Raw genomic sequence first — 13,242 nt, 5'->3', positions numbered from 1 at the left:
TTACTTTCTGTGACGTTATAAACAATTCTTTACTAATTTATACTATCGATGGGGGATTTATTTCAATATATATTTCTTCAGTAAATCATTTTGGTTACAATTTTTTTTGTTTAAATATTTGACTAATCTCACGTTCTTAATCTTCAGAGCGCAGGGATTGGGGTTTTATACAACTTTTTTAAATAATTTTTTATGCTTTCCTTGATATTGCGCTATATACAGACTAATCAGTTATTTAAATCAAACGAATCCAGTGTGTGAAATTTCTAACGAAGCTGCAAAAGAGATGTTTACATAGTAATGAATTCTACGACACGTTACATACTTTAGAAACATTTTATGTGGAATTAACTTTTTCTGTTTTTTTTATTTTGCAGTTAAAAAGGCCAAACTCCAGGGGCCCCCAGGTGAGATTTCCATTCATTTTATTCCAATTATGTTTCTGTTAATGCGTCTCCTTCGGACAGTAAGGGCCCGTTCTATCCCTGTATATTCCTCATATTATATATTATATACTCTCCCTCCGTATAACTAATCCCGTCCTTATAACCCGTTATATACTGTATATTCCTCATATTATATATTATATACTCTCCGGGCGTATAACTAATCCCGTCCTAATAACCCGTTATATCCTGTATATTCCTCATATTATATATTATATACTCTCCCCCGTATAACTAATCCCGTCCTTATAACCCGTTATATCCCTGTAAATTCCTCATATTATATATTATATACTCTCCGGCCGTATAACTAATCCCGTCCTTATAACCCGTTATATCCTGTATATTCCTCATATTATATACTCTCCGGCCGTATAACTAATCCCGTCCTAATAACCCGTTATATCCTGTATATTCCTCATATTATATATTATATACTCTCCGGCCGTATAACTAATCCCGTCCTTATAACCCGTTATATTCTATATATTCCTCATATTATATACTCTCCGGCCGTATAACTAATCCCGTCCTTTAACCCGTTATATCCCTGTATATTCCTCATATTATATATTATATACTCTCCGGCCGTATAACTAATCCCGTCCTTATAACCCGTTATATCCTGTATATTCCTCATATTATATATTATATACTCTCCGGCCGTATAACTAATCCCGTCCTTATAACCCGTTATATCCTGTATATTCCTCATATTATATATTATATACTCTCCAGCCCGTATAACTAATCCCGTCCTTATAACCCGTTATATCCCTGTATATTCCTCATATTATATATTATATACTCTCCGGCCGTATAACTAATCCCGTCCTTTAACCCGTTATATCCCTGTATATTCCTCATATTATATATTATATACTCTCCGGCCTGTATAACTAATCCCGTCCATATAACCCGTTATATCCTGTATATTCCGCATATTATATATTATATACTCTCCGGCCGTATAACTAATCCCGTCCTTATAACCCGTTATATCCCCCTGTATATTCCTCATATTATATATTATATACTCTCCGGCCGTATAACTAATCCCGTCCTTTAACCCGTTATATCCTGTATATTCCTCATGTTATATATTATATACTCTCCGGCCGTATAACTAATCCCGTCCTTATAACCCGTTATATCCCTGTATATTCCTCATATTATATATTATATACTCTCCGGCCGTATAACTAATCCCGTCCTTTAACCCGTTATATCCTGTATATTCCTCATGTTATATATTATATACTCTCCGGCCGTATAACTAATCCCGTCCTTATAACCCGTTATATCCCTGTATATTCCTCATATTATATATTATATACTCTCCGGCCGTATAACTAATCCCGTCCTTTAACCCGTTATATCCCTGTATATTCCTCATATTATATATTATATACTCTCCGGCCTGTATAACTAATCCCGTCCTTATAACCCGTTATATCCCCCTGTATATTCCTCATATTATATATTATATACTCTCTGGCCGTATAACTAATCCCGTCCTTTAACCCGTTATATCCTGTATATTCCTCATATTATATATTATATACTCTCCGGCCGTATAACTAATCCCGTCCTTTAACCCGTTATATCCTGTATATTCCTCATATTATATATTATATACTCTCCGGCCTGTATAACTAATCCCGTCCTTATAACCCGTTATATCCTGTATATTCCTCATATTATATATTATACACTCTCCGGCCGTATAACTAATCCCGTCCTTATAACCCGTTATATCCCTGTATATTCCTCATATTATATATTATATACTCTCCGGGCGTATAACTAATCCCGTCCTTATAACCCGTTATATCCTGTATATTCCTCATATTATATATTATATACTCTCCCCCGTATAACTAATCCCGTCCTTATAACCCGTTATATCCTGTATATTCCTCATATTATATATTATATACTCTCCGGCCGTATAACTAATCCCGTCCTTATAACCCGTTATATCCCTGTATATTCCTCATATTATATATTATATACTCTCCGGCCGTATAACTAATCCCTTCCTTATAACCCGTTATATCCCTGTATATTCCTCATATTATATATTATATACTCTCCGGCCCGTATAACTAATCCCGTCCTTATAACCCGTTATATCCCTGTATATTCCTCATATTATATATTATATACTCTCCGGCCGTATAACTAATCCCGTCCTTATAACCCGTTATATCCCTGTATATTCCTCATATTATATATTATATACTCTCCGGCCGTATAACTAATCCCTTCCTTATAACCCGTTATATCCCTGTATATTCCTCATATTATATATTATATACTCTCCCCCGTATAACTAATCCCGTCCTTATAACCCGTTATATCCTGTATATTCCGCATATTATATATATTATATACTCTCCGGCCGTATAACTAATCCCGTCCTTATAACCCGTTAATAAACATGACATCAGAGAGCGGCTGGTATTGTCCCCGTATGTATCTGTATGACATCATATTCTCTCTAATTGTCTCGTGTATTTTACAGTTAATATGTTTAGGATTTTTGGGCCGATATTTCTGGCTTCTGGCTCGCATCAGTAGTCAAAGAGCGGAGTTTAATTTATAATGAAACCTCTTCCCGGGGTGCGTCGGGTTGGATATCTCGCTTGTGGCCCCTCACGGCTCCCGTTCGGTTCCCATTAGTTAGTTACAGGGTGGCGGATCTGGAGCGGACGCTTCTGTGTAGATGTCAGCAGGCCGTGCTGGAGATCGCTGTCTGTCGCAGGAATCCGGAGCTTTTTGTTAATACGATAATCCGAGCCGGTATTCTGCCTTCCTGCCACAGTCTGTTTAACCCTTCGAATGACAAAGGTGTGGCCTGGGGCTTCCTGGATAAAGTGATGAAAGTGCCCCGGTGACGGCAGCTATGGTGCTGCTTTCGATTGGGGGGGGGGGGGGTGAAGTCATTCTGTCATCTGGCCCCTCTGTGCTCTGACCTCACGGCCGGCTGAGAGTGCTGAGAGTTATAATCCTTAGACTTCATCGCAGACACCTGCGGGACATCCCCGTCCTCAGACGTTAACGTGGAAACCCTCAGGTTAATTTACGAAATACTTTAACTCTTACAGTGCCACACTGGTAGGCTTCAGGTCCGTGTCTGCTAAACGCCTGATGAGACGTAGCGTGAAGATGAACAGGTGCCTCCTTTCATGGGTGATGCTTATGAAAAATGTCGGCTGCAGGGCAGCTTTAAGATCGCGGCCGCCCCGCAGGATACGTGGATTTCCGATCCATCTGCCAGCCGTCCGCTAGGTGCGGGAGCGTGCATGCGCGGGAGCCATCCGGCACGGAGGTTTAGAGAGGACATTTACCAGGTGACCCTTAAAGAGGCTTTTCCTTGACCCTCGGACTATGTTTGGAGCCCAGAGGATACAGGAATTCCTCCCCGTATCACGTGTTACCGGCATGCAAGGAGAGCCTGTGCCCGGCGAGCGCATGTTCTCGTGTGACATCATAACACGCTAACGTCTCGTTACATTGTAAGCGGTGTCGCTGCTCGTGTCAGTCATGTTTCTGTATTAAATGTATATTCACTCAATAAGTTCCTGACCGGTCGCTCTCACACGCGTCGCCTCAGATTGTCCGGCGGGTCGCTGCCCCGCGGCGTCGTTCGCTTCGATGGATCTGCTTTGTATTTGTGGCAATTGCGACGTCATTTGGGCTCTCAGTACTGACCTAGAAATACTCAGTTTTGGCGGTTTTGGGAATCTACATGATTATTCCTCCCCGTTCCGTTATCTATTTTCTGTTGCTGATTGGTTCAGGCAGCCTTTATAAGGGGTGGGGGGGAATAACTTCAGGGTGGAAGATTAATATGCTTTTTTCCACCAAATTGGCAGTGGTGCATGCGCGGTTAGAACATTGGGTTGTGTTTGATTTTCTCGTATTCCCAGCGCTTGTTTTGCTGGTTTTTGTGAATTCGCCGTCTCCCGGTGTCCCCCTCTTCCCACCCCTCACGTCTGCTGTGATCTAGCGTGGGGCAAATCTCCTCGTGGCGCACGCAACTACCAACAGCCCCGGGCTGAGAGTCAGACCGAGTCCTGGCGGATACCCCGTTGGGTCTGGCCGTAGTATTTACATATCCAGTGAATTGGGGGCCATGCTGGAAGGGGGTGGAGGGTGGGATTCCTTGGGTGAGATGCCCTGTGACATCATATTCTGGGTGGATCTGTACATGATGTCATATGCTCTAATGATCTAGTGTGCGACCCTATACACTATGCAGGGGGCCGGCTCGCTGATATAACTATACCTTATACAGGGGACGCTCACCGATTTATCTATACGTTATACAGGGGCCGGTCACTGATTTATCTATACATTATACAGGGGCCGGTCACTAATTTATCTATACATTATACAGGGGGCCGGCTCACTGATTTATCTATACATTATACAGGGGCCGGTCACTAATTTACCTATACATTATACAGGGGGCCGGCTCGCTGATTTATCTATACATTATACAGGGGGCCGGCTCGCTGATTTATCTATACATTATACAGGGGCCGGTCACTGATTTATCTATACATTATACAGGGGGCCGGCTCGCTGATTTATCTATACATTATACAGGGGGCTCGCTCTGACCCGGCGCTCTCCTCCTTTTCTTTTCGCAGATAAGTATAACACGTACGTGACGTTAAAGGTGCAGAATGTGAAGAGCACGACGGTGACCGTGCGAGGGGACTGTCCCTCCTGGGAGCAGGACTTCATGTTGTAAGTAACTCCATTAATGACTCTGTGTGCACGCTTATTGCCCGGCCCCTAGGCAGTTACCCCAGGGGGGTCCATTATAGAATCAGCGGGCAGATCGGCCCCCGTTTCTCCTGCTGTAACGACCCAAACCTTAATCAGTCGTTGGTCTCGTCTTAGATTCAGGAGCCGTATGTCTATCCCATGCATGTTTAATACCCTCACTGTATTACCCTCTACCACCTCTGCTGGGACGCCGTTCCACTTATCCACTATCCATTAGTTTTTGGCCTCTTGCGCCATTCCCTGCACCTTGCTAAATAAATACGGCCTCAGATCTGCCCCATTTAGTGAATGTTTAGCTCAACTGTTGTGGTCTGACGCCCTCTAGTGGGCAGATGTGCTAAGTGCCGGCCTTATAATCAATATAATGCAGTACAGAAAACCGTTCCAGTAATTGGGGGGGGGAAGGGGGCTTAAAGCTTTTTATTATTATTATTATTATTATTATTTTAAAGTGTTCATGAAATCCGCCTCTCCTCGTTTTCATAGGAAGCTCTTAGCCTTTTGTCTCTACGCGATACTCTACTTACTGTCCCGCTCGCCCCATGTATGTTTAATAATAATAATATACAATGTTTCTGATACTTTGCGCCGTTTTTTGTTTTTTTAAATGTTTTTGCCCCATAATATAAAGTTTTCAGGCAGCTGCATATCATTTGTATGATTCTCGCTCTGTTTTATCTGAGCCCCGATCTACTAAACAAACTCCCCGACTCCTTATCATACTGCCTGTGGGGAGCAATAGAATGGCTCGGTCTTAATCACCCAGCTGGACATTCTAATCAACGCAAGTCTATAGAGGAACGGACTTCATCAGCATTGCCATAAAGCATCAGCCCAGTGTGGTGTCTGAGCCGGGATAGTCACTGACGGCAATGGCGGTCTCCCGATTACTTTGTTACACACGCGTGTCCTTAGAATGTTTATATGAACCCCCGGTGTGAATCGTAGATCCCCGTTTTACAGAATTTTATAATTAACACATTCGCTGCCGGAATCTTTGGCCGTCCGCGTATAAGCCTGAGGTTATGCCAGAGGCGGTAGGCAGGTATATGGCGGCCGGAGGGTTAATGTCCTGCATCCTGTTAACCCTTTCCTGTGGTATATTTACATGTTGTTTCGCCAGTTATACAGCTTTTTTCCTCTTTGTTACGATTTTGGTTTAAATTTAAGAATCTAAACGGTTTATTTGGCCATCTGATGCCCGGCGGGCTGCTGGCCAACGGCCCCCGCCGCTCCCGCTCTCCCCCGACGCTCCCCTGATCTCCTGCGCTGTGCGCGGCCGGCCTCTGAAATAAACTTCCTCCTCTACTTCGTTAAATGCATTTAAATGTTTCTATCACATCCCGTCTCCCTCTCCCAAGTCTCACATATTGATTCTGAAAGGGGAGGAAAAAGTGTCTGTGATAATCGAGCTGCTGGCTGCTTGTAGTAACTGTCTGCCTGGCTGGATATTGTAGTCCCAACAGAACCGGTACTAGATTTGTTCCAGACTCACTGCAATGTTCCCTGTTTCATTATCTTACACATAATGTAAGTAAGCTTTACTTGGTGGATAAATGGAGCAGCCTCCCAGCTGAAGTGGTAGAGGGTAATACAGTGAGGGGATTAAACATGCATGGGATAGACATACGGCTCCTGAATGAGACCAGCGACTGATTAAGGTTTGAGTCGTTACAGCAGGAGAAGCGGTGACTAGACGGGGGCCGGATGGGGCCGATCTGCCGGCAGGTCCTGGGTTTCTGTCCGGCGGGTGGGAGAGACGTCTTCGCGTTTGCTCCGGATGCAGACCGTGTTGCGCCGGTTACTTTCTTGTGGCAGCTTTAAGCGCAGGTGGGAGCCGAGTCGCTGCACGGAGAGCCGGACCCCCCCGACGCTGAGAGCCACGGGACGGCTCTGTGATAATTACCGTATTTGCTCGATTATAAGACGACCCCCCAAAATCTGAATATTAATTAATTAAAAAAAAGAAAAAGCCTGAATATAAGACGGCCCTATAGGAAAAGTTTTACCAGTAAATGTTAATTCATGTAAACCATGTGAACTATTTGTTTGTTAATAAAAGCTATGATTGAGAAAAATATTTTTTTTATTTCCTTTTTTTTTTCCAACCTGCCCCCCCAGTTATGCACATCTGCCCCCAGAAATGCCTTATACCCGCTATATGCCACTGTGCCCCATGATATATGCCTTTTGACCCCCTATGTGCCACTCGGCCTCCAGAAATGCCTTATACCCCTATATGCCACTCTGGCATTTAGGGGGTTAAAAGACATATTATGGGGCAGAGTGGCATTAAAGGGGTTAAAAGGCATTTCACAGAGCACTCTGCATCCAGAAATGCCTTACACCCCCCATTTAACACTCCCCCCCCCAACTTACCGGTGCTTCTGAGTTGGGGGGGGGGTGCATAACACAGGAGGATCCAGGTCCCCTGCTTCTGAGCCCCCGGTGCTTAGTCCGGCTCCATGCGAATCGCGTGGAGCTCTACACGCTGCCCGGAATAAGCACCGGGGACTCAGATGCAGGGGACCTGGATCCTCCTGTGTTATGCACCCCCCCCCCAACTCAGAAGCACCGGTAAGTTGGAGGGGGGGGGGAGGATCCGGGTACCCTGCATCGCTGCGGGGGATCTGGATCTTAGTCTCATAATCAGACCTATTTGAGGTCTGATTATAAGACGACCCCAATATAAGACGAGGGGTATTTTTCAGAGCATTTGCTCTGGAAAAAACCTTATCTTATAATCAGGCAAATCCGGTAAATGGAAAGCCCCCCGGTCCAACTTTACATCGACTCGGCATCCTTCCCTCCCGCTGAGGCAGTCGCTGCGGCTTTACCGTCCAGTAGATGATATGTTTAGCGCATCGGGGGTCTCACTGCGGCTTTATGAGATGCCGGTGGGGGGATTTCCTGGGGTAGTTCTAAGCTTGTCAGATAAACTCTAAATGAGACCGTCCACAAAGCTCAACATCCTGCGTTTAATGAAACGAGTGATAGGAGTGAGAGGACTCTCCGGTGGTGTTACAGGGTCACCGTACCCAAGGCTGGGTCCCCCTGTTTGAGGGCTGAGGAATCACCAGTCAGTCCCTCATACGGATCGCACTCAGCTATCCACGGATCATCCAGACCACCATTCGTAGTAAACCAAGAAGAACTCTCTTTATTACAAACACACAGAATTTATATACAATCTCAATGCAATGTGTACCGAACCCAACCCCCAATCCCATCACTCCCATCCCATCACAAATCCCATCAGTATACAGGGGATGTATCAGGTGAGGGGATTACAGAATACAATGGGTTCCCCCACCTGTGTTATCCCCCCTGTAGTGCGGGGGCCGTCTGGGCAGACAGGGCTGTGCTGGCTGATTAAGAGCCCCAGCCAGATTATAGGATCGTCTCTTTGAAGGCTGGGGCTGAATCCACATCAGTCTCTGGGCCGAATACACAATAAACACAATATAATATATTACCGGGTCACGGTATACGGAACCGGACACAAAAGTGCTCCGTGACCCGGCTAAACTTCATATGACATATGAGCCAGCTAGCCTGGCCCTGTCACAGATCTCCCCCTTGACCAACGGTCCGGCAGACCACGCAGATCCACACGGGTCTGCTGCAGGCTGTCCGAGTGGACAAAGTTCAAAGGTGCAGGCCTTAGTTCATGGCGCCCTTTGTCAGAAGCATCCAGAGAAGGTGGGCCAGGGCCCTGGTTGCCCAAAAAGATAGTCAGTAGTTCTCTGTGAATTGGAGGACGGTCCCAGCTCAGCCGGGGGCACATGGCTATCCCCCTCACCGGGGTAACAGGGGCACGTGGAGACTCTTGCTCCCTAGTCTTGGGAACTGAGTCTGGGGCAGCTGCCAGGCCAGGGTGGTTGCATGGAAGGAAAACCCTGCTGATCGGGCCGGGGGCACTCGGGGAACCAGGGAAACACGTAGAGGTAGTAAGAGGGGCCTCTACCGGGACACTGGAGTGACCTAGGGGACACTCTGGGACAGGAACAGGTGCCCTTACAGGGTTATTGGGCGAGCTAAGCAGCTCTGCAGGGTACTCAGGGGACCCAGGGGAATACTCCGGGGCAGGGACAGGTGCCAATACTGGACCACCGGGAGGGTTAAGCAGACCCTCGATCTTCCTCTCTGGGACAGGTGCCTCTGCCTGGGCACGGGGAGAGTCAGAGGAACACTCTGGGACAGTGACCTGGGCTTCTAGGAGGACACTTGGGGAACCAGGGATCACTTCGGAGAACACAGGGATAGGAACCAGGGCCTGCGCCAGGCTACTGAGAGGACCCAGGGAACTCGGCAGCCCCTCTGGCGCCCTCGCTAGGTTAGGGAATGGTTACCTCTACTGGGTCACCGGGGACTTCAGTGGGAACCTCTGGGGCAGTGACCCGGGCTTCTTCCAGGACACTCGGGAAATCAGGGGGACAGTCTGGGGCACTGGCTTCTACGGGCATAGATAAGGGTTTGGTGAGGGGGATTGTGCCACTTACTCGGGAGGTGGGGACAGTCATCTCTTCTGCCTGGGTAGAGCAGCCAGGGTTGTTGGTGAGGACTTGGGTCGGAGCTTTTGGCTTCCTCCTCCGCTTCTTCTTGCTGGCGAGGACCTCGGTTCTTCTCGCCAGGGCAGGGGCCGCAGAGTAGGTGAAGAGGACCTCGGTCCCACTCCCGCAAGTTGTAGTACCATGCTCCCAGTCTCCTTGTAACTCCTGGAGCTCCACTCTCCGCAGCAATTCTTTATAGTCCCTCTCGAGCTGCCATTCCTCTTGGACCAGGCAATCCATAACAGCCTCCAGCTCGGGGGGAATAGCATAAACCAGGACTTCTGCACGGTTGTCCCAGATTGTATCCCTGCGGTACTGGCAGGGGCTTCCGAAGGACGAGTCAAATTGGAAGGCATCATATATCAGTCCTGGGTCGACGGGGCAATACAGCATCAGAGGGTCGCTGTGGTCTTCACCTGCTAACTGCTGGGAGAATCCCTGGTAGCGGCTCTGGAGGTCGAGCTCTGCATATATGAGACCCCTCAATTCGTCTTCCCACTCCGGCAACGGGTTCTCCCCCAGGAGTGGAACTCGTATATCCCACATTGTCCAGTACTGTGCCCAGTACGTTTCAAAGTGGGGATGGGAGAAATCATCCCTCCAGTCTGCAGGCGCAGACTCTAACTGCCATTGCTGGTGTTCCAGCTCACACACCTCGGCTGTAACCCGGTCTCTCTCATCCTCTGGTTCTCGGAAGGGTTGGATATCCTGGTATGATATTTTGGGGGTCTGTTCCCCTAGTCTGGGAGATACAGACCCACTCTGGCTCAGTTCCTGGTGACACATTTTAATCACCGCCGTCACTTGCTCCGATGTAGCCCCTCCTGGGTACAGGGATAGGTGCCATAGAATGTTCTTTTGTAGAGCACTCAGTCCGAGGCTCTCCTCTGGGCCATCCTGGTGCCGGTCCATCTCTCTGCAGTCCGCAATCAGAGTAGCCTTTCCTTTGCTACAAACCTCCAGGAGCTCTCTCGGTGTCTCTCGTCTGCAATCCCAGTTGGTGGTTTGGATTTCACCCAAGTCGTGGGATTCATCCCACCGCTGCCAACCAATGTTACAGGGTCACCGTACCCAAGGCCGGGTCCCCCTGTTTGAGGGCTGAGGAATCACCAGTCAGTCCCTCATACGGATCGCACTCAGCTATCCACGGATCATCCAGACCACCATTCGTAGCAAACCAAGAAGAACTCTCTTTATTACAAACACACAGAACTTATATACAATCTCAATGCAATCCCATCAGCCACATCCCATCACAAATCCCATCAGTATACAGGGGATGTATCAGGTGAGGGGATTACAGAATACAATGGGTTCCCCCACCTGTGTTATCCCCCCTGTAGTGCGGGGGCCGTCTGGGCAGACAGGGCTGTGCTGGCTGATTAAGAGCCCCAGCCAGATTATAGGATCGTCTCTTTGAAGGCTGGGGCTGAATCCACATCAGTCTCTGGGCCGGTTACACAATAAACACAATATAATATATTACCGGGTCACAGTATACAGAACCGGACACAAAAGCGCTCCGTGACCCGGCTAAACTTCATATGACACATGAGCCAGCTAGCCTGGCCCTGTCACAGGTGGCAGGAGCCGCATCCAAGATCTTCTCCCTGTTCGGTAAAAGTCGTGAAACGTGTCGTAGTCCGCACCGGACAGGCGAGAGGTTTGAGTTCCGATTCCGCCCCTGAGTGGCGACGCTGTCGTTGTGGATGCGGCCCCCCCCCGTCTTTGGAGGGACATTGGTGGAGGGTCCGGGTCGAGGGTCTGTATTCCTAGTTAACCTCAGGTGGGGCTCGGTCGGTTGCTTCTCCCCGAGTCTCCGCTGGCCACGGCTGGATCTGACGTACGGAACACGCGAGCCCCCCGACATCCAACGGAAAATCCGAGCGTCGTTCTAATAGAACGCGTCTGTGGGGGGGGGGGAACTCGTGGGCCGGGGCTCTCCTCGCGTCGTTATTATCAGAATAAAGCTTGGATTTTACTTTGGATAACGCGGGCGTCGTTATTCTGCTACGAGACCCCCAAGTATTATTATTTATAGTCATATATATATATAGCGCCATCACATACCGCGGTGCCAGTATCCGCCCGTACGGTGCGGGGGTCTTATATTATTATTATTATGCGATTTACTCCCCGTAACGTTGGCAGCCGATCGGCGCGTCGGTTCTGGGAATCGTATTTTAGGTGAAATCTTCAGGTTACTTCAATAAAATTAATAAAAACCCCAAAATGCACAAACTGTTTGTTCGTTTGTAGAATATTTTTGCAGCGTTATAAGTATTGCCTTTAATAAAGAAATATTACATTTCCGCTCGTGTCCAACGTTCCTGCTCGGAATCATTGTGGATTCACAGTCCGCCCGGGATATATCGCTTTGTCTCGTCTCGTGCGCCCCGTTGAGCCTGCGTGTCGTATGAAGCGCTGCGGGGGATTGTTGGCGCTATATAAATAAGAGAATAATAATAATAACAGTATAATAATCCGTTACCTCGGTTCCCCAGCAGGGGGCAGCAGAGCCGCAGTAATCCAGCTTCCGTACGCCGCTGATATTCTCTGCGCTTGCTTCAGTTACTCGGCGGTTCTGATGAAGGTTTTTGACGGTTCGCTCCGCTGTGGTGTCCGGGGGGCCGCCGTCGGTTCTTCAGCATATAACGTGTGGTTTCCAGATCTATTATAACACATTTAACCCTTAATACCCCCTCTGCCACAATGAATTTGGTCCCCGGGGTGATTCAGCTCCGTCCTTCGCCGCGGTGGAAAGTCTTATTTGTGTCCGTCTGTCCCTTTCAGCCGCGTCTCCAATGCTTGCTGCCGATCAGGATAGTTACAGAGACATCCCGCCGGTTGCCAGTGGCCCCTGAGGATCGGCTGGGGCCCGGTGCCCATCTGCACGGCCAGGGCCTGTGTTACCTGCTTACCCCGCGATGTGTATTTTATATATAAAACTTTTGCTTATTTTTTGTTATCTATTTTCTAGTGAAATCAGCCGTCTGGATCTGGGGCTCCTCGTGGAAATGTGGAATAAAGGGCTGATTTGGGACACCATGGTGGGCACGGTGTGGATCCCGCTGCAGACCATCCGCCAGGCGGACGAGGTGAGCGACGTATGCAGAACGCGACGGACAAAGACAGGGCATCCGTATCCTACGTGTCAATAACACCAAAGACCGTAGACTTTAGGGGTCTGCAAGTAATGTGCGGACCCCGGCGCATGCATGACTGGTCACCCATAGAACGCCAGCAGATACTGTAGCGCTGTCGATATCATTGAGATGGGCTGTTTGAGATTTGCGCATGGTAAGACGTACTGCTGCAGGAGGAGGCGTGGGGGCTGGTCCTGGGAGCTGACAATCTCTGCCCTGCTGTCTATGGAACCGTATGCGTCTTTTATATTTAAATAGCGGCCGGGACTGACTGTGGTTCGGGGTTTCTCCGCG

General features: G+C 48.0%; 1 protein-coding gene across 1 annotated transcript in view; it reads left to right on the top strand.

The window, feature by feature from the left end:
* Window positions 1-382: 382 nt before the first annotated feature.
* The window catches only part of LOC149276638 (uncharacterized), a 105,918-nt gene continuing 93,058 nt past the window's right edge, over window positions 383-13,242 (top strand). The window contains 3 exon segments of the mRNA XM_089503418.1: window positions 383-407; window positions 5,108-5,207; window positions 12,783-12,900. Coding sequence (XP_089359544.1) covers window positions 5,203-5,207; window positions 12,783-12,900 — 123 coding nt within the window. The 5' untranslated portion in view covers window positions 383-407; window positions 5,108-5,202.

The sequence above is a fragment of the Sceloporus occidentalis genome, unplaced genomic scaffold (assembly GCF_023333645.1).
Source record: "Sceloporus occidentalis isolate IW3139 unplaced genomic scaffold, rSceOcc1.0.p SCAF_232, whole genome shotgun sequence".
In the NCBI taxonomy this organism is placed as follows: domain Eukaryota; kingdom Metazoa; phylum Chordata; class Lepidosauria; order Squamata; family Phrynosomatidae; genus Sceloporus; species Sceloporus occidentalis.
The sequence above is the reverse complement of the archived record's forward strand: the minus strand, read 5'-3'. Positions and strand labels throughout refer to the sequence as shown.